Below are 22,437 nucleotides of genomic sequence, written 5' to 3' on the forward strand. Positions count from 1 at the left end.
TAGTTTACAGATACTGATTCAGAAACTGAAAAACAAATCATCCAGTGCTGCTACTCATGGAAGGTCAGATGAAAAGGACTACGTGACACAAATATAACATTAAATGATTTACTAGGCTATGCAAGAAAATTAGAAATTTTAAAACAGAAAGCAAATCTATTACAGAATTACCGAGTTAACAGTCAACAGAATAAAAAACAGGAAGTATAGAAAGAGGTACAACAGCATTTCAAAAACAGAGCAGAACTGCTTGCATGTGAAGGGTAAAACATAAACATTGTAAGTGCATGCATAGACACACACACACACACACACACACACACACACAAACACACACACACACACACACACACACAAGCGCACGCGCACACACACAAACACACACGCAGGGACACGCACACACGCACTCACACACACACACACACACACACACACACACACACACACACACACGGACACACACTAAAAAAGGACAACAGCTTCAATGCAAAAAAGACTTACACTTGCAAAATGTCAAAATATCAAAAGAGATACTTTCTATATAAAAAATATTTCAAATGTTGCACAACAGTTAGTCTAACAGTGGAAGAGAAAACTCAGAAACTGACAATATACATCTATACAAAATACACAATAATTTGAAAAAGAAAAAGACTCAGAAATCTACAACAGACACAATATTATAGATTAAGGTGCATCAGTTAATATGGTGGATAAAAAAGTCTACTAAAGTAAGTTAAAGCCAAGGCCTTGATTAGAATATACAACAAAAAGGTATACACTTGAATTTCTGCGGAATCATTACCGGCACTGTGACACTTCTAAACAGATAATCATTATAAATAACAGCAAAGTACAAATAAAAATTCATATCACACAAGGAATAGTTTTCTGTCCCACAGCAATCCTACAACAAAAGCAGTAGACCTTATTGAAATACTAAACAGAGTATAAGATGGAACTCCAGTAAATAATAGGTAGAGGATTTGTTCCACTGGCACCTAGGGATAAAGTCCTGAATTGGGCTAGCTGCTAGAGTCAGTGAGGGAAAAGGTAGAAGGGATGAGGGTATGCATGACTGCATCTCTTTGGAGGGTGGGATAGGATATACAACTGGTATAGGTAAGTCAATTCTAAGCTCCAGTTGAGATTGGGACTTAGAATGTGGCTGAGCCAGGCATGCAGGTGGTATTGGGAGGCATCTATGCTGGAGGTGGTGGAGGCAGAGATGCTCATAGGTTCATAGGTTAGTACTAGGCTAATGGCCCTAGGGCCTATACAAGACTAGCCATAACAATTCCCTGGCTATTTCTTCCCACAATATTTACTTCCCTGGACCCCTGTCTAGCAGGGTGACTGACATGATCCCCGGGGTGAATTTCCTATCTCCCATCCAATCGTCAAGATTCCTTTTGAAGAGGGCCAAAGCTGCTTGACATGTATGGGCAGTTTATTCCAGAGTCTGGGGAGTCTCTGGGTCAGGAACCTATCCCTCCAACATGTTTTGTTCATTGTGATGACAAGGTTTAGATCCCTGGAGTGTGTAGCGCTGAGGGATTGGGATTTCTTTAAGTGTAGCATGTCCAACAACTCTGGGGTTGACATGGCCTTGTATGTTAAGCAAAGATTGCCTCTGAGTAGATGATATGTGACAGAGTATAGCTGGAGATTTTTTAGACGGTCAGCATCTGCTTTAGGCCTGTGATTCTTTTAGTGAGGTATTTCTGCGGCATTTTGAGTTGTTGCAGATGTCTTAAGAGGTACATACCAAACGGGGCATTGTATTCTATAATGAGGGATGAGTACAGTGGGACAATGACCTCCATTTTTCTGGATGAAAAACCCTTAGTGATGAAGTGTGCCACATAGAAGGATTTCCTTACTCTTGTGGCGATGTGGTTATTGAAGGTGAGACCACTGTCCACCTGTGTCCCTAAGTCTCTTATCACACTTTCAGTGTTTAGTGTACTGCCACCTATGTGGTAATTCACGGGTACATGTTTTTTCCCAAAGGGGATAACTATACATTTCTTGGCATTGAGCTTGAGCCGATGGCTCTGGCACCAAGCATCTGTTTCTGTAAGGCCCTTTTGTAGAATTTCTACATCATTTGGGGATTCAATAATGGCTTCCAGTTTGCAGTCATCTGTGAACTTTGTTAGCCAGAGTCCCTTAGTGTTGGCCTGTACTTCAGAGAAGTAGATGCCAAACAAGAGTGGTCCCAGGACTGAACCCTGAGGTACTCCACTTGTCACTTGTCTGGAGCTGGATTTGGAGTCGGCAACTTTTACAGTCTGGGTTCTGTCAGTAAGCCAGTTGGCAACCCATCGAGTGACGTAGGGATTAATGCCCAGCTTAGTAAGTTTATCTAGACTAAGTCTCACAGTAATTAGTGGCTTCTGTTATAAAAGCAGTCATGGTGGTAGAGGGGTCCACCTTCTCAAATGTCAGCCATAGGGTTAACTGCAGCAAGATGACCACTCAATAGCTGCTCTGCTCCCTGGTTGCTTGGACATGCCCCCCCCCCCCCCCCGCAAAATCTCTTAATATGAACCATCAGCATCATTCTCTTAACATGAACTGAAAGCAGTTTCTTGATTCCTTTCTCTGGATGTTGGTTTGTACAGACCTAATGCAATGTTCACATTCCATATTAGCAGTTCTCAGTAGCAGATAAAGAGGAGCACCTGTTACACAACGTAAAGAAGATTTCTGATAATAATATTTGGCACAAACTGCGAGATCAGTGAAACTGATCCAGATATCATCTAGCGTAAGAAATAAGACTGTTATAAGAATAACATCATCATTGCACCATGATGAAACTACAGTCCTAAAGGTTCAAGCGTGCAGCTCTTTGAACAGAAATATCTGATTCCCTCACATCTACAGCACAATAGAAATTATGTTGAGCAACTGTTTAGTTTGCCAAGAAAACACAGCTGGAGACACTAGTGAACTTTGCTTTGCTCCTGCAGTGGTGGCCAGTGGGATATATGTAAATGATCATGTCTACAACTAGTGGGCTTTGGCTTTACTGGCCTGAATGCATCACTAAAGACTTTTAAAAAGTCATGGACATTCAGATATTATGCAGCTGAAACTCTGGTCTATGTTGTTAATATATCCCATGGCCTCCCACTACAGGAGGTTTAAGGAAGAACTCTAGCTTGGCTGGGTCTTTCTCATAGTTTTTATTAAATGGTCTTAGTTTTGAATATGTTGACATTAATTTTAAAGATAATCTGCCTGTTGTACTCTTACTACAGAGTGTCTGCTAGAAGTAAAACTGCACAGCCTAACGTTCTCTAGTAATCCTGACAGAAAGTGACTGCCAAATGTGGGAAAACTGTCAAGGCACTAAGAAAATGATTACATCATCTGCCTTTTGCAGGGCTAATCTTACTGATGAACATCATACAGACAATGGCACTTCTAATAAGTTTCTCTTGACTTCCACCACGCACTAGGTAATTTTCTGTCATTTGGACAAATCATTTCTACCTTATTTCACACTAGGTTATCACTTTCATCTTCTCTCCCTGGAGTGAGTTTAGCCTTTACAAATATTTTCAGTTAAACCAAAGTAAATAATAACAAAGATAGAAAGAACTATATAGATAGATAGATGGACAGATGATATGTAAACAGAAAAACAGACATGCAGCCAAACAAACAGTAAGGCAGTTAGATCAGTGCATATTATCTTACCAAAACAAAATGTTTAAAATGTCATTTTTAATGAACAGTCACAAAAGAAGACATGTTTTTTGGGGTGGGAGCAAAATGTCACCCACTTCCTCCTCAGTGCAGCTCACTGTACTGCTATACCTCATACTTAATATAACTGACCCTAGGGTCACTGTAGCACATAAGCAGAGAAGACTCCCCCCACCCTGTGCAGTGCTCTCCATCAAAAAAGTGCAGTTTTGCATAGTTATGCAACTGGTGTAATTTGCATACATAAAATGTGCCTTCTTCCTAGACAGACAGAGATATCATGCCAGCTAATACAAAAATGTAAAAAAAACTGCAAAACTAGTTAGTTTTGCATCTTAACTCTGGAGTTCTAATAGTTGCTGAAAATGTAATAGCTAGCACTCAGATAGGATCACTGACTGAGCTGCAGTATTAGAAGCACACATGAACTTAAAGCAATTTCCCACGTCTAGTTTTTCTAAAAGAATCTGAAAACAAACAGTAAAAAATAGTACCAGTCCTCCACATTTAAAATGCCCAGGACTTACAAACATATGACTTTCAAGTAGGAGCTTTTACATATCAATGCCTTGTCACAATCTCTGAGAAGATACCTTCTTGGATGTGTCACTTCCTCTTCACCTCATCTCATACTCTACACCACATCCTAGCCCATCAGATCAGGAAGACAAGTGGTGGAAACTGTCAATGATCTACTTCTGTGACTGACAGCATTAGGTGTTGAGAAGGAAAACATTTCTAGAAACCATAACCTGGTATTCTCTATGTCATCCCACTAAGGGTTTTTCTTGCTGTGTGTTGAAGTTTGTATGACTCCATGTCATGCTATTAGCTGCCAAAAATAAATCATTTCTTCACTGGCATACTTTATAAAATAAGGAACACCACCTCTCTCTGTATCTTTTTAAGGTATTTCTTTACTCTGTTACCTATTTTGACATTTGGGATATCTACCTGCTCCAGAGCCATTTAGAATATAGTTTCAGGGACAAAAGCTCTGCAGAATAAATATATCAAATCACACAGGAAAAAAAAAACAACAGAAACAAAGAAATACTAAAAAAAATGTAATTGGGCTGACCACTGGTGAAATTGCTAGTACTGCTGCCTTACAGCACTTGGTTTTGCTTTTTTTATCTTTATTTATCCTTTGTTGACTAGGTTAATCCCAATAGGCTAATGGCCTCTTTTCAGGGGGGAGATCCAAGGTGGCATTCCTACTACTAGGGGTAATTTTTTCAGGGTATCAGGGAACTTCCCCTAGTTTTCGATAGGCTTCATGGAACCTTTTACATCCATCTATGCTACCACTAACTCAAGCAAATGAGACCCTGGTTTAACATTTCATCCAAAAGGATAGCACACTCAGGAGTACACCCCTCCCTTATATTGCATTTCAGTGTCAGCAATGTATCAACCTAGTGTAGGAATAGAACCCACAGCCTACTGCACCAAAGAGTATGCTGCCTGTTGATCCACAGGCACTGCTGTGTAAAGGTAAATGGCTACAGCTGCTGCTGAGGCAAAATCAAAATAATCTGATTAGAAATGAGTAGCAAATGCATAGAAAGTACTCAAGCCGAGCAGTCTAAGGTGGCAGGAGGAAGGTCAGAAGGGTGTGATGATAGAGGAGCGGACGTAAGTGTATACAGTATATATTCACAGCAGGAAATGTTAGACTTAAGGACTAAACAAAGCCAAGCAGGAGGAAACCAAAGAAAAAGGAGGGAGAGATGCTCCCAGATGGTGAGAACCAATAATGTTGGTTTATACAACAGTAAGTGTGTCAGTAATCAAAATCCAGTTAAGCTGAACAAGAAATGGGAACCAGAGAATATGTAAACAAAGGAATGAAGGATTATGTAGCACAACATAGACGGTATTAACTGGTACAAAGCAAGTCCCTAACCAAACAGGTGAAGCTAGCCCATTTAAAAAATGTTTCTAGCTGCAATTAAAACACTTATAAGTAGGAGCTAAATACACTGAAAAAAATAACAACTCATAAAGCAGAATTAAGATATAGTACTGCTTTAGTAGCACATGATAAAAAGTCACACTTTCCTGGGCTAAATGCTATATTTTTTCAGAGAAACTACAGTTTTACCACATTATCACAGCAGGAAGAAGGTAAATGATATTTGTTTATGTTACCTTTGACGTTATTTCTTATTTCTGTTCTCTCTGTTTACCGGTACTATCTTTCCCCAGTATGTGCACTGGTAAATTACTTCAATAACAGTAGCTTAGAAGATGTTATGTCAAGTGTTTTCAATTTGTGCAGACAAGCCAGTTTCTGTAAAAGTTATATGCATATGTGCAACAAATTTCTGAGAATTAAATTGAAAAGAACCTCACTCTTGGCTCCTCTCACCACAAGAAACACAGGACAGTGCACCCTTTCCAGCCCCAAAGTGTGGGCAGTCTAAAGGTGCATTCAAAAACAAGTGCTGCCATGTATTTATTCATGTAATATTAATGTCTGCAGATGGTTGACTGATAATATGTAAATCCATCCAATGTCCAGTTTTTCAAAAAGAATCTGAAAACAAACAGTAAAAAACAGTACCAACCCTCCACTTTTAAAAAGCCTAGGAATTACAAACATGTGACTTTCAACTAGGAGCTTTTAAATATCCCTTCACTCAATAACAGTAATTTACTTAAAAACCATATCAAGCTTTATATTCTTCCCCCCGCTGCCATTCTGAACGCTAGCAATGTGTGAAATGCGACAGAGGCATGACCTTTCTAAACATACAGCATACATCATAAGACTTTCCCACTGAATATGACTAGGTAATGTCCCTTAAAACAGCAGCAGAAGTTATAAATTACAAGACAACCCTTGTACTAGTTTGTGAAAATGTATAGGCTTTCCTCTGTTCAACCAGTTTAACTATTTTATTCTTTGAGAAACAATTAATTGCTGCCAATGTTGGAGAGAAATAAAATGTACATGAGCCATGAAATCCTGACAATTGGCAACAAAGGAAGTAACAACAATTAAAATGCATGTGATGTTCACAATACCTTATAATAACAAATGCACACATGCACTTTGAAAATCACATTATCTGAACCTTTACTTGGAAGATCACCTGTGCATATCTTCCTGCTATGAAACCTAGTCTATTCTCTGCTGCAGTGTATTTCCTTATCAGACAGGCAATGCTACAGACCCAGTAATGGTTTATAACTACCCTTCTAGCATGGCTGCTTTAAATTCATATCGCAGGGCACTTACTTCTGTGAGGTTGTGGTGTCCTTCGTGGCGATGACAGAGTTTCTTGCTCCTCCTGTGATTCTGATGATGGTGTGACACTCCTTGGGATAGGTGATGATGGTATAGAAGGAGAACTGAGACTCAGGGACAGCTCACTCCTGCCTCGTGTTGCACTGCGGCTTCTCAATTCCTTTTCATACTCTTCAGCAGCCTGCTTTTCCAGAAACCTATATCTGTAAATGCAAGCCAGTGTTTCAGTTAATAACAACGTGCGCTTAACAGCATGCCTCAGTGTGTCTGCAGAACTCTAGCACTATCAGTAATGCAGTAAGATGGGATATACACATCCCAGATAGCTGCAGCACCTGACTCCAAGAAGACTCCAAAGGAAATGGAAAAATAATGAAGTTATGCAAAAAAAAAGGTGTTTTCTCATCCACTTAAGCCATTTACAAATGCATACACTTTCAGATGCAATAATCCAAACAGAAAAGACAAAATAAAAATGGATGGTATCCTGTCAGGGCAATCAATAATGTCTCCTTGTCCAAATATATAGAGCAAAATGATTTAAAAGTGTTTTCAAAAAAGTTTCGCCCAAGCATGCTAAGATATGCCGTAGTGCTGCCAGAAGTTAGCTACAGTACTAGGGGAAGGAAACGGCCCTGCAAGACCAAATTGACAAAGTCTGTTCTACCCATCTGCAGCATAAACCACCGCACTGGCTTAGCTTTGTTCTTCCATTCTCTGTAATGTAAAACCTTTCTTTTTTTTATGCCACTTTCCAAAACTTTCTCTGCCTGCTGAAGATATCCAATGGCCGAGTGTTTACGTCACATATACTTTATTCATCAAAGTCAGTTTCAAAGAACAAAGATACATCTGTTTTGAATTTAGGCAGGCTGAATTTGCTAACTGTTTACTAAGGCCAGCTACCAAGCATTATTCTTCATACTGTACTATAACAGATTAGGACCAAAATAACTTGAAATATGTGCTTTTTCCAGATGTCAGCCAATTTTATCTATTATTTGCACAGAGAGACAGCTGCGTGTGCTGCTTTGCTGTCATTTAGACACATAATCTGCTTGTTTTTATCCACAAGAGAGAGATGCAGACCAGCCAGCTAAATCTTGGAAAACCACAAAATAAAAAAAGTGTTTGCTTGCTAATAACTTACTACAATAAACACTCCAAGATAATGGTGTGTACTTACTTGAATACTCAAAGTACACATTTCTCATGCAATAGGATTAAAGGCCATAGTTATTAGCATGAAATCTTGTTATTGGATTACTTAGTACATTAAAGGAAAGAGGGGATAATGACCATTGAGGGTACATGTTCATGCTGCATTGTGGACAGTTTGTGGAGAAGGTCCTAAAAACAACATAAACTAACAGTTAATAGCATGAAAGTGCACCAGAAGTGACAATATGTTATCTCAATTGTCTTTATTATTCTAGCAATGTTGATAAAATTAAACCCCTCCATCAACTATGACATATAAGCCACTCTGAGGATTCATTTCAAGAAGACTGAAAGGTAGTCCAGGCTGAAGTAGTTATCAGTTTACAATAGCCACAGAATGAGCAGGTCATCCCCCTCTGCTGTGTGGTCATAGCTGAGCTGCAGTACAGCTCTGCTTCATAATGTGCTGGAAACAGAGAGAAATATCAGGCATGGACAAAGACCAGCTTGTACTCTACATGACTCATTACATTTCCTTATTCCGGATACTGACCACCTCTCCATAACCCTCTGTGGCATACAATCCCGCAGTCTTATCCAACTCACAACCTATCCTCCTTTCCTAGCAGTCTCCTAGGGGGAAGTGAGTCAAAGGGCTTCCTGAAGTTTGTATGGAACACATCAACCAGAACTCACTTATCAAGTTCCACCATAACTCAGTCACAAAATTATATCAAGTTTGTCTAACAGTTTCATCTGGCCATGCACCCATTTTGAATATTGTCCTAGAGATATTTGTCCTGTGGGAGTTCAACCAACCCTTTCATGAACTTCCCAGCCACTACTATTAAGCTAAAAGTGAAGGCATGTACATCCCTGGATTTTTCCTACTAACACAAAACCCCATACAAGGCAACTGCAGTTATCTTCCAGTATTTAGGCACTTATGCAATGGCCAGTTACCAGTGAAAACCCTGACTGGGGTATCTGCCACCTTTAGGGACAGACTCTTGAAGTCCATAGGAGGCAGCTCATCTGGTCCTTGCATTTTCATCTCTCTATCCTTCTGCCTGCCGATCATTCTCCCCACCCTGCCATCCATCCTAGCATGGTACCCTCCACTTATTCTCCTTTGCAACTACTGAAGTAATGTATAGACTTAGTACTTCTGAAGTACCAGCTTCACTTAAGTATGCACTCAGTACCTCTGAAGTACCAGCTTCAATTAAGTGTGCACTCAGTACCCCTGAAGTACCAGCTTCACATAAGTATGCACTCAGTACCTCCAAAATGCCAACTTTACTTAAGTATGCACTCAGTACCTCTACTTAAATATGCATTCAGTACCTTTGAAGTACCAGATTCACTTAAGTATGCACTTAGTACCTCCGAAATGCCAACTTCACTTAAGTATGCACTCAGTACCTCTGTAGTACCAGCTTCACTTAAGTATGCACTCAGTACCTCCAAAGTACCAACTTCACTTAAGTATGCACTCAGTACCTCTGTAGTAGCAGCTTCACTTAAGTATGCACTCAGTACCTCCGAAGTACCAACTTCACTTAAGTATGCACTTAGTACCTCTGTAGTACCAGCTTCACTTAAGTATGCATTCAGTACCTCTGAAGTACCAGATTCAGTTAAGTATGCACTCAGTAACTCTGTAGTACAAACATCACTTAAGAAAGCACTCAGTACCTCTGAAGTACCAGCTTCATTTAAGTATGTACACAATACCACTGTAGTACCAGCTTCACTTAAGTATGCACTCAATACCTCTGTAGTACCAGCTTCACTTAAGTATGCACTCAGTACCTCTGAAGTACCAGCTTCACTTATGTAGCTGAATTCTGACTTGAAATGTATGCTCCAGGGAATATGACTTGCCAAGTTTATTTTATACTTGCATAATAAACAAATCTTTTTTTCCTGCAATTGCCAACACAATTTGGGTTCTTTTTTAGATTTCACTGAGAATTGCAGCAGCCTCTGTCACCTATTTGTTTCAGTGCTCTGAGTGTTATGCAGAGTGAGCGTATTGGCCTAATGATAATTTTTCCAATATTAACTGTTTAGACTACATGGCTGCAATAGACAGAGACACCTTAGTTTTGTGTCACATTCTCAGTCATATGTGCAACTTGAAAAAAACCTGCCTCCATACTTTACTGTCAGTATAGCTGACAGCTTCCTTTAGATATTCAGTGAAACACAGAATAGCCTGCTTGCAAGCTGTCAGGAAACTCTTCTCAGCAGGAAAGAATTTTATAGGATCTATTCAGTCCTGTTTTGCCTCAGAACATCTTACTTTGACAAGTCCACCCTGATGACGGAAGGAAAGCACAACAAAAAGTGTTGGAGAAGGTAGTGAAACAAAACTGCTTTAAAAGGAGTTTATTATGATCATTGTAACCGAGTTGTTCAACATCTTATGCTTAGTTAATGGACATGAAAGGGAGAGACAGACAGCTTTCCTCTAGAATGGCTTTATTTTATGTGAAAAATAACAATTTTGTTCTGTGACTCCTTTGGTCCCTTCTCTGATTACTGCCTTCTAACAAGAGGTTTGTCCTTGTCTTATTTATGAATTTGACACATACTTTATAGTGTCAGAAGCAAGTAATTCAGCCACTGTGGTAGGGTAAGCAAATGTAAATTATAAGGGAAATACTGTTTTACATATAAAGTGAATGGAAAAGGTAATATAGTGCATTGAATAATGTGATTAGCGTCAGATATTGGGGAAAAAATTAAACTTGTTAGCACTTCTCTACTGTAGCAACTGTGACACACCACTTGATGCACTATTATGACTACGGTTAGATATCAGAGAAAAAGTTAAACTTGTTAACACTTCTCTACTGGAACAATTGTGACACACCACTTGATGCACTATTATGATTAGGATTAGATATTGGGGAAAAGTTAAACTTGTTAACACTTCTCTACTGTAACAATTGTGACACACCACTTGATGCACTATTATGATTAGGATTAGATATTGGGGAAAAGTTAAAACTTGTTAACACATCTTTACTGCAACAATTGTGACACTACTTGATGCACTATTATGATTAGCATTAGATATCGGAGAAAAAGTTAAACTTGTTAACACTTCTCTACTGTAACAATTGTGACACACCACTTGATGCACTATTATGATTAGGATTAGATATCGGGGGAAAAGTTAAAACTTATTAACACTTCTTTACTGAAACAATTGTGACACACCACTTGATGCACTATTATGACTACGGTTAGATATCAGAGAAAAAGTTAAACTTGTTAACACTTCTTTACTGTAACAATTGTGACACACCACTTGATGCACTATTGTGATTAGGGTTAGATATCGGGGAAAAAGTTAAACTTGTTAACACTTCTCTACTGTAACAATTGTGACACACCACTTGATACACTATTATGACTGGGTGTCAATATAGAGACTATCAACAGGCACAGATGGCCAGCAAAGAACTGCTGCAGAAAGCAAAATACTTTTGTTGCTGCCTGCTGACATGTCTCTCAACCATCCCTAAATTTGTCTCATATTTTTGTAGTGTCCCTCAAATCTTTTTCTTCTGATAAATTGTGGTAGATTACAGTCAGTCAAAACTGCAAACATTAGGGTTATATAAGCCTTATTCCTCAGAATATGACATATTGAGGCAATACCTCTTGTTCTACAAACTTTAAGTGAATTAGAGGAATATTTAAAAACTGCCTCAAATATTTTTCCTCTTTCTCCTGCAAAAAAGGTGAAAGGTGTGCTGCTCTTTGTTTGACAGTTCTTACCAAGTGCTTTACTGGCTTTCAAAGTTGGGAAAACAGCTTGTGCTTCTTTTTTCCCAGGTAACTATTAGTACATGGAGTAGAACATGATTCATGCACCACAAAGAATTATGGCTGTGTCTCCAATCATAACCCTTTATTATATACTCTTGAAATGCTTTGTTCTCTAGATGAATTTCTTGGCGACCACATCTTGAACTCAAAATAATATGGTTATGATCACAGACCCAATCATAATCCTCTTTGTTGTCTAAATCTACTAGCTTGAAGTATGTCTGGCATATTCTGCAGATCTGAATTTTATTCTGTGATCCCAAAGTGCATACAGTACTGGTAATGATAGTGTAGAATAATATGTACACTCCAAATAGATTCAGAAATGCATTGTCTAACAAAGTGGTCTGATTTTTTTTTGTTAGAAAAATTGCTTGAGATGGAAGAAATAATGACTCCAAAGTAGACATAAATGCTTATTTGGGGACTCTGTGACTTCTGACATTGGACTAAAGCTGCAAAAGGAGTATGCATATGGTCATATAGATTGCCAAAACTAACTACATATATTGCAGCTATATGTGGACATGAGCATAGTTTCATTGTATCCCTCCAAAACAGCCACAATAATCAAGTATACAAACTATGTATTATCATTTTCAATAAATCATGTATTATGATGTTCTACTGAAAGTTGCCATAAGCTGTTTGAAAATTAAGTTTGTTTAATTGTATTAAACTGTGGCCATAATTCTAAAAGTAATTTGCAGAGCTCTCAGCAGTACAGCTTACTTATATAAAGTCTTGGATGGAACTGGTAACCATACAATTCAGGTAACATTCTTAAATTTTAATCTAAAAGTCATAATAATACTTGATTAAATAATTAACTGGTCTAAGAACCTGAATGTAATAATGATTCCAGAAGTAGGATTGTTGTTCCCAAATTAGATTATACTAAAACTTTGTTGTTCCCAAATTAGATTATACTAAAGCTTATACATGGCCTGAAATTCATAGCATATGGTATGTTACACAGTGTGGTAGTTCATGTCACACTAGTGTATAAAATGATGTAGACAAATGCAAATAGAACTGATGCTGTAAAGCGTGATGTAAATAGCTGGAAATACAACTGTTGCATTAAAAAGCTAGATACTTTTTTTGTAATAGGCAGAGAGTATTCCTACATGGTTTGAATGGCATAAAAAAGACATGGCTTTAGGCGTATCAAACCAGAGAGGCTGGCCTCAGATTGATGGGGAATCTTCTGGGTGTTAGCTACAGTAAGGAAGAATAATTGCCAAATATTCTGAAAAGGGAGAGGAGTCAAGATGGCTAAGTGAAGACAGCAACTTTTAAAGCTCTGCAGTATTAGTTCTTAAACAGGAAAATAATTACTTCTTTTTTTATTTTATTTTTTTTACATTTTATCTGATAATTGTCCTGTCTACTAAATATCCAATTTTTACAAAGTTTCATAAAAAATGTCCTGTCACTTTTACTTTGAGACTATTTTCCTGAATGAAGATAAGTAATTCCAAGCATTCTCATACTGACATTTCACTGAAGAAAGATTTATAACCAGTGACATGTATTCTACAGGAACTTTCCTTGAAGATGGATGGTTTTCAAAAAAACTTAAAGAATCTAAGCGAAAACTACTTTAAACAAACTGAAGTTTTCAAAGAAATGCAATAACAACAGCAAACCAAAACTCTAGACATGGAGGATGCCTTGAATGGCTTCGATGGTAGATTAAAAGAAGAATCTCAAACTGATTTATATTAAAGAAAACACTTGGCTTCTGAACAAAGTGGATGATTTGCAAAAAAAGAGAAAGGAAGTATAAAATAAGGACTTTTGGTCTTCCAGAAAAAAACTGAAGGTGAGGACTTAATTTTATTTCTTAATACTTGGATACCAGAAATGTCAAATCTACAGCTCAGTTTTTTCCTATGGTAGAGAAACAGCCTGCAAAGCCAAAGGTAAACCTACTTCATCCTCCTCATCTTTGCCTCCAAGGTCTATAGTCATTAAGTTTTTGTCATATATTGATAAAGAATTAGTATTAAAAACTGCATGGAGGAAAGCCCCTATTGAAATATAAACAACATCTGATAAGATTTGATAATGACTAGTCTTCTAGAACAATAGACCTTAGGAAATCTTGCTGGCCTCTTGTTAAATTTCTTAGACAGAATGGCTTTAAAGCTCAGATAATTCTTCTAGATCTGTTTAATGGAATATGAATCTTTAATAATCTGGAGGAAGCTGCTGCTTTTGTTAAAAACAATAACCTAGTACCAATGTTTGAGGATATGCACTGTTTTCTTTGAAAAGACCCTCAGAAAAAAATGCTTTGACTGACATGAAGAAAAAAAAAACAGATTCCTTATGTTTCAGTTCCAGCAAAACCACTAAATCTACAGTCAAGTAATAACTGTTATTTTGACTACATCACCTTAACTCACAACCTTCTTTTTTGTACCAGTCATTAACTATGAAGCCTTTTATTTCTAATATTGAAACAGCTTTTATCAACTGTTATTTAACATGTTTACTGTTCAGATATTCATTGTTGACAATATTTTCTGTTACTAATCCTCTATTCTCAAAATAGATAGTTAAATGTCATTGCGTTAAATGTTTATTGCTTCATATATCCTTTTATTTAGCTCAATAAATTCTTCTTCACTATTATCTCCTAAATATTCAACTATTTTGTCTTTTTTTTCATGTATACAACTAACAGTATTGTAGTCTTATTTTAACATCCCTGGTTTATTTGTTTCTTATGGTGAACCTATATTCAATTACTTTACATATTTTTTACATTAGTTTTGGTTACTGTATATTCTTATGTGGAGTTTTTTTTGCATACCTGTTCATTTTTTATTAATTAGAGTTATGAGTGTTCTGATTTCTGGGACGCTGTTTATATATCTGTGATTACATGAGAGGATGCGTTTAATGTGATGGACCTATATGAATGCTTTTACTGGAGCCCAGCTCTTCAGTTCACTCATTTTGGCACCATTTACTCGTTACGCTTTTTGGATTTAGACTTTTTATTCTTATTCTTACCTCATGATGGTTTTCATGAGCTTTATTGTTTCATTGCAGTTTCCTGACACTGGTAGCTTTTAGGGACCATTGTTTCAACTTCCTTGCACTACACTGAAGCTTGTTTGTGCTTCCATTGAGCTACTTCCCATTTGGGAAGCATCGTGTTCCCCTGTGTGTTTGTAACTGCTGTAAAGCAATTCTTGATTCTTGTAATAATTATTAATCACTTATGTATTATTTGATGATTCTAAAGTTGTTGTTTCTAAGGTATGTTAATTTAGTTCATATTTTTTGAAAGACAGAAAGGGAAAAAAACAAGAAAGGAAGTAAGAAGGGGGGGAATGTTTTATATGTATTCCATATAAAAATATATATCTTATGTTAGTCTTTTGTCTTAGACTCTTTACTTTGCAATTTGAAGAGTGTCCCATCAACTTTCAGTGAGCTTTGTTACATGTTCTTATTATTGGTCTCAAAGTTGTGAAGTGAAAATAATGCAGCATGAATTATTTAGCAAATGTAATTATCAAAGAAAAGAAGAACACCTTGCACTTAGAATGAATGTGATGTTTCAATAAGGAATCATATAATGGTAAACTCAATAGCTTTTCTATTAATGTAGAGTTTATTCATTTTCTGCTTGATTTATTCTCAAAGATCCAGAAGAGTTTATCATATTTTGAAACTTTGCACTTAATTTGTATAACTGATGAAACTGAATAGTAAGCTATTTTTAAACTGGTATTTGACTATGTATTCTTATTTTATGTTCTTGTGCTCTGTTTTGTTCAAGCAAGATACTAGGAGTGTATTTATGACTAGCAGCTTATACAACCACCCCATTATGGAACAAATAACATATGACTAAATCTTTTAGCATATCTGTTATTCATTATTTTACAACAGTAACTCAAGTATAACAGCAACTTACTCTGGTTGCTCTTCATGTAACACTGGAAAAATATAAGTAATTGTCTTGAACAGAAGCAGTATTCACTTTGGAGTTTGCCCGACTTTCCAAAACTCTGATATATGTGATGTGTACCTTTATTGTGTAGTTGAAATAGATACGTTCATTTTTTAAAGCAGCTTTTATTATTTGATTTGCTGTTGTTAATATAGTATTATGATTTCTATTAACATAAATAAGTCATGAAATGTGAGTTTTAATGTTAAAATCTGTACAAGCTGGTAATTTTTTAATGATGTTTTATACATACTCTAATAAAATCTACAATGTCTCCCCTAAATAACTATTTCACAGCAGAGCTCAATCTGATAGGTTTTGTTCTTTTTACTATTATTTCTGCTTACAGATTGGTAGGATAGTAATGGATAGTCTAAGATACTTATTTTATTTATCTATTGGACTAGGAATTTCAATAATTCCACATTTGTAATTAATTTATATTATTTACAATGTTATTATCCATTTTATTCTATGACTGTCTTTATTTTCTTATGGTCTGAGTTAATAATTCTTATGTTCCATAACTATGAGGCATGTTGAGACTTACCATGTCATATTGTTTCTTCTATCTAGATCTAAGAAAAGTCCAAAAATAACTATTTTATTATTTTGATGGACATATCTTGATAATCTTTAAATGTTAATGGTTTAAATAATCCAAAAAAAAAAAGATTAAACTTGTTGCATCTAAGCATGAATAAGCCTCAAGTGGTTTTACTTCAAGAAACTCATATCAAACATATAGAAAAAGATATTTGGAACCCAGGTAAATATACAATCCTAGCTCAATCTTCTTTCAAAACTAAAAAATATATACAATCCTAGCTCAATCTTCTTTCAAAACTAAAAAAAAAAAAGAGTTATGATTCTATGAAAGAAAAATCTAGATTTTCCAAACATTATATATATATATATATATATATATATATATATATATATATATATATATAAAGATCAAGAAGGTCTACTGGTATTCATAGTCTTTCATTTTTACAATAGACTATGACCTTAGTCAATCTTTACTGGTTTCCAGGTATGGGACAATGTCATGCCAACAAACATCTAGATATCATACTTGATAAACATAAAGGTAACCTAATCATAGGTGGAAATTTCAATTACATATTGGAAGATTTGGATACTAGTAATAAGAGAAAACTAAACATGACCACAGCTGCAAAAACACTTATAAATGGATTGAAGCTCTTAATTTAAATGGTACATTCGATTTGAAGGGCCTCTGTTCATTGCTATTTTCTCAACAGGATTATAAATATGGTACACAGACCAGAACAGATCAAATGCTAGTTTCACAAGCTATAATTACTACTATTTCAAGTTTTAACATCATTCCTTCTCCTATCTCTGACCATAATACTCTTATCCTAAAATTTCAAACCAAATTCAAAAAATTACCTTTTTTGACTAGAATTCAAGCATATATAACTAAACTCAAAAATGTAATCCTTGGCAAATCTCTGAAATAATTCTGTTCTTGGAATCTAATAATACATCTGACATTAACATGGTTATGATTTGTAATTCATTAAAAGCCTACATTTTTGGCAAAACTCTGAAGTGCAACAAAACTACAACTAAGGAATGGGACTCAGAATTACAAAGCATTCAAAGTCAACTTATTGTGGCCAAATCTAAAAATATTAAAACAATAAAGCTAATATAAAAGAAGTATAAACTTTAAATAAAAAAAGATCTTGATATTTTATCTCATAAATGAAATTTGGCCCTCAAAAGACTAAAACGTGACATCCTATTCTTAATCTCTTAAACACATGCATAATCTTCCCACAATAGTAAAGGTACAATCAAAAATTGATAATATTTTAGAAATTAGACATAAAGGTAAAAAAGAAAATACCTCAGAAATCGAGGACATTCTTGACACTTTTAGATTTCATTATACATCTCAAAATCTAAATCCTAATTTTGAAACTACAACTCCAATATTAAAACTTGATAATCTTAATATTAAGAACATCCCACCACATTTAGAAAATGAATTGCATAAACATATCTCCCACAAAGTAATTGCAAATAAAATAATAAAAAAGTCAATATCTAGCAAAGCTCCAGAAATGGAAAGGATAATAATAGAAATATATAAATGTGTTCTTTCCCATGTCATATTTTTTCATAAAACATTTATTGAAATCCAATCTCAAGAAAAGATTACACCTTCTTGGAAATATTCTTTAATTAAAAGAAAATAAAAATTCACAACTCTTCTTTTCTTAAAGATCTATTTCACTTTTAAATAATGATTATAACATTTTCCTATCATTACCAACAGATTAAAAGTACCTGTAGCTCAAGTAATTAATTCTGATCAAACAGGTTTTTGTATTTTAATTCTCATACATTTTTGGAATAGAAAAAATAAAAAAGCCTGATTGATTAGCCTAGATATTAAAAAAGTCTTTGACACTCTCAATTGGAATTACTTATACACTTTTAAAGAACATTTATAAAACAATGTTGCATATGTTAAAATTGGTCCTTTTACTTCAGAACATATTCCTCTGACTAAGGGTACTAAGCAAGGTTGTCCACTTTCTCCAATTTTATTTGCTTTAGCCATTGAAGATTTTCATATTTTATTTCAAACAAATCCAAACATTAGTGGTACAGAAATTTCTAACTACTCTTCTAAAATTATACTATTTGCAGATGATATTTTGTTGATACTTCCAAATTCAAGATTTACTTGAACTGGAATCCACCATACAACTATTTCAATCTATTTCTGGTCTCCACTTTAATCAATCCAAATATAATTTTATAGTATTAAATAAAAGAGAAAAAACTTAAATACATAAAAATCATGTTGTTGTAGTCCAGTCTCCTCACTTGAATATTTAGGTAATATAGTGTTATCATCTATAGATGAAATCATAACTGGTAATTATGGTAATATCATAAATATAATAAATAATCTTATTTCTAAATGTAACAAGCTTGTTATTTCATTTGAAGATATATTTCAAGTAATACAGATGATCCTCTTGCTTAAAATATTATATATAATGCAAGCCTTGTCTCTCCTTCCAGATAAACATTAGTGTAATCAATAAACAATTATTAAAATTTCTTTGGTTTCCCAGTAAACCCAGAATAGCATTTACTTAAGACCTTGGATTCTTGGTGGAATCAATTTTCCTGATATTGATACCTATATTAATGCATCATTTTTTCAAAATCATATTAAACTGGATTGATCCTAATTACAACTCTAATTGGAAAACTTTGCATTTAATTCTTCTTAATAACAAGAATAACATATTGTGTAATTACAATTCAACTAATTTAGATAATTTCTTTTGTCAACATCTTTGTAACGTCATCCAGTACAATATCTCCCCAATACAGAATCAATCTATTTAAATATAATAATCAAATCCTTCAGAAGCATAATTCTCTCTAATATAGATATTAAAATCTGGTTTGATTCTATAATTCATTTTATCATCACCGATTTGTTTTCAATAAAACTTACAGTCATATACTTGTTAACTGTTGGTATTATTATTTTAAAGATCTGAAAGTCAAAGATGTTCAACAATGTACTTCAGAATTTGATTTGAACCGTCAAGAGTGGCTATTATTACAAAATGTGAAACTCATACACAGGAAATATGTCTATCTATATCTTATTCCCACTTCAAAGAAAATCCCAAATTAATCCACTTTATTCATGACATCATATACAATAACTCAAGAACTGATAACTTAATTTCTAAACTTTATAAAACTTTTAGAGAATATAAAATAAATTTAAATTCTAAATTCTGGAATCATATTACTTTAGGCAATGCCTCCGATTTTTCTTCTCAAAATATATCTCAAATATTATCATCTGTCAGGCATCTTTCTTGGTCTTATCACTGGGAAATTTTCACATGGCAATTTTTACACAGAGTTTTTTTAACTCTATGTAAAATAGCCAGTTTTAATGTAAATAATATATTGTGTTGGAGATATTTACAAAAATGTAACACTGACTGGTTACATGTAATTTTTGACTGCTCCTCCTTGAACTTGTTTAGGTATAAAACACGACAATTTCTTAAAAGCTTTATTTTCTGATACTTTTTCATTATCCAAGTTTTTAATTTTATTTAATGTAAATGAGGAAGGTGATTTGAAAAATGTTAATTCTTTTCCCTTATGGACAATTCTTGCGGAAGCAAGGAAATGTATTACCAAAAAGTAGAGAATATCTACATCGCTATATTTCAAAGACTTTCTTTCCTTCTTAAAAGGAACAGCACTCAAAGAGACTAAAGATAAAGGACAAATAATTCATCCCAATCCATTTACTAATAATCCTTGGACAAAAGTGATATCTCTTATAGACTTTTACCAAATGAATTCTGCCTCTGATGTTTAAAGAATCTAATGAGGAGAAAAAATAAAAGATTTTCCAATTAAGTAATGGAACCATAACATTATCATTTTTTGTTTGAGGCCTTTCCATATATTGTACATAGTTTAAAACAATTTTTTCATTGTAATTTCATTATTTTATCATTTCATTTTATTACAATTACATTTATCTATTTATTACTTGTTCTTTGAAAAAAAATTTCTGAAAAGACCTGGAGTTTTGGGAAAAATGTATTCTGTATTTTTTTTCTTTCCTCCTGTTCAGAAGGTTGATTTATTTTAGAATACTTGGTTGTGTAAAAAAGACTCTGCACCAGTACCTTTGTTTTATCGAAAAATAAAATAAAAACATTTTTTTTTAACATTTGGCATTTTGGTATAATGATACCACAGGAACTAGAAACAAGGTTTTCAACCTTCGTCAAACAGCTGTACTGTTGTGCAAATTGTCCATACCTGTTTTGTTTTTGTATTACATTTAAAACAATTAATGGTATAAGTTACCCCAAATATGTACAGTCACCTCAGTGTCAGACTGCCAGCTAGAAAACCTTCAGGTTGTGTTACAGGTACAGAGTAGCTTCAAACTTGTCAGGGACAATGATTATGATTCAAAAGGGTCCAACGCCACTGGTAAGTCCTAACACAGGATGCTGCCAGAGGTGGCAGCCCTTTCTGATTTAGACCCAGGCCCACTGCACAGATTCTACATAGTCTGTGGGATCACTGTTGTGGGCCATCTCCACAGTTGTGAAACATGCTAATAAGGCTTGCTAGGGGAACAGCAATTAGCTATAGGTTTCCCCTCTGAAATGTCTGCAGTATGAGATTCATGCAACCAAGTAATAATTTAAAGAATCGTTCAACTGTATAAACTATCAAGGCCAGGCATGTTAATGAATATGGTCAAAAAGATGGGTACCCAATTGTAGTCAGTGGAGGAGACCATGTACCAGGTAATATCAGGCAAGTGTTTGAGGACAGATAACGGTGTTGGGGGGGGCATAGTCATGTGGATGTGTATGGCAGCATATAAGCATGTCTGCAGATGTATAAGCTGTCTCAGGGTAAGTGTGGGAGGTTGCCATACCTCAAAAATCTCTCAGACTAATGAGCAAAAACTGTCATGCAGGGTGGTGGGATACTAGACATCATGGACCCTCATGTAAAACATTGATAGAACAACATGTTTTGTATCACTAACCATAATCTGAACAATAAGCAGAACAAAAATACTAATGTCTGGCATTACTAACTGACTGTAATCATCTATAATTTACAAGGGACAGGGGGAAATAAAAGGCAGCATTAGGAATTTTCTTTAAACTCAATGACATCTGGGAGGTACAGGGTGTGTGTGTGTGTGTGTGTGTGTGTGTGTGTGTGTGTGTGTGTGTGTGTGTGTGTGTGTGTGTGTGTGTGTGTGTGTGTGTGTGTGTGTGTGTGTGTGTGTGCGTGTGTGTGTGCTTACATGTGTGTCTGTGTGTGAGTGAATTAAGGGGTTACCTGTGCTGAGACAAATAGGCCAGAAGTGGGGAATAATACAAGGAACTGATGATTAGCACTAGCAGTAACATCATGTGATTCAGAGTCATGCAAATTAGCTGATAATGAGATCCTTCTTCATTATGGCTAATCATGTCCCTGAATCTCATTTTCCATAGTTATGGAAAATGCCCTTTTTGACTACAGCAGCTTACTCTCAGGGTGTTTTTTTTTTCTGAATCCCATACAAAGCACACAATATAAACAGCATCTGATGCTTTTATATGTCCACAAAGCTGAAAGTAGCACATGATATTACTAAATAATTATTGTAGTAATCTAATAAGTGGCAATACTGTAGTTACAGTCACTCTGCCATCATAGAAGAGAAGCCCAGGGAAACAAAAAGGAAAGAAAATATTACACAGGCAGTGGTTAAAACTGAATATGTCTTATTTAAAACCAAAAAAAAAGAGTGTTGCAATATGTTAGCTAAAACACTCACACAGCATAATGTCAACTTCAAATGGCAATCTGTACACAAAATCTGTTTTGTCATAGATCTCCTTAATTATAATGACATCAC

At 35.2% G+C, this 22,437-nt stretch overlaps 1 protein-coding gene across 5 annotated transcripts in view; it reads right to left on the bottom strand.

Moving 5' to 3' along the window:
- FHOD3 (formin homology 2 domain containing 3) overlaps window positions 1-22,437 on the bottom strand; it is a 3,141,544-nt gene that overhangs the window by 551,089 nt on the left and 2,568,018 nt on the right. For all 5 annotated transcript variants that reach the window (XM_044064575.1, XM_044064578.1, XM_044064576.1 and 2 more), the window contains one exon: window positions 6,968-7,179. In XM_044064575.1, the coding sequence (XP_043920510.1) occupies window positions 6,968-7,179 (212 nt within the window). The remainder of the gene's footprint in view (window positions 1-6,967; window positions 7,180-22,437) is intronic.

The sequence above is a fragment of the Protopterus annectens genome, chromosome 3.part0 (genome assembly GCF_019279795.1).
Source record: "Protopterus annectens isolate FY-2018-M chromosome 3.part0, PAN1.0, whole genome shotgun sequence".
In the NCBI taxonomy this organism is placed as follows: domain Eukaryota; kingdom Metazoa; phylum Chordata; order Ceratodontiformes; family Protopteridae; genus Protopterus; species Protopterus annectens.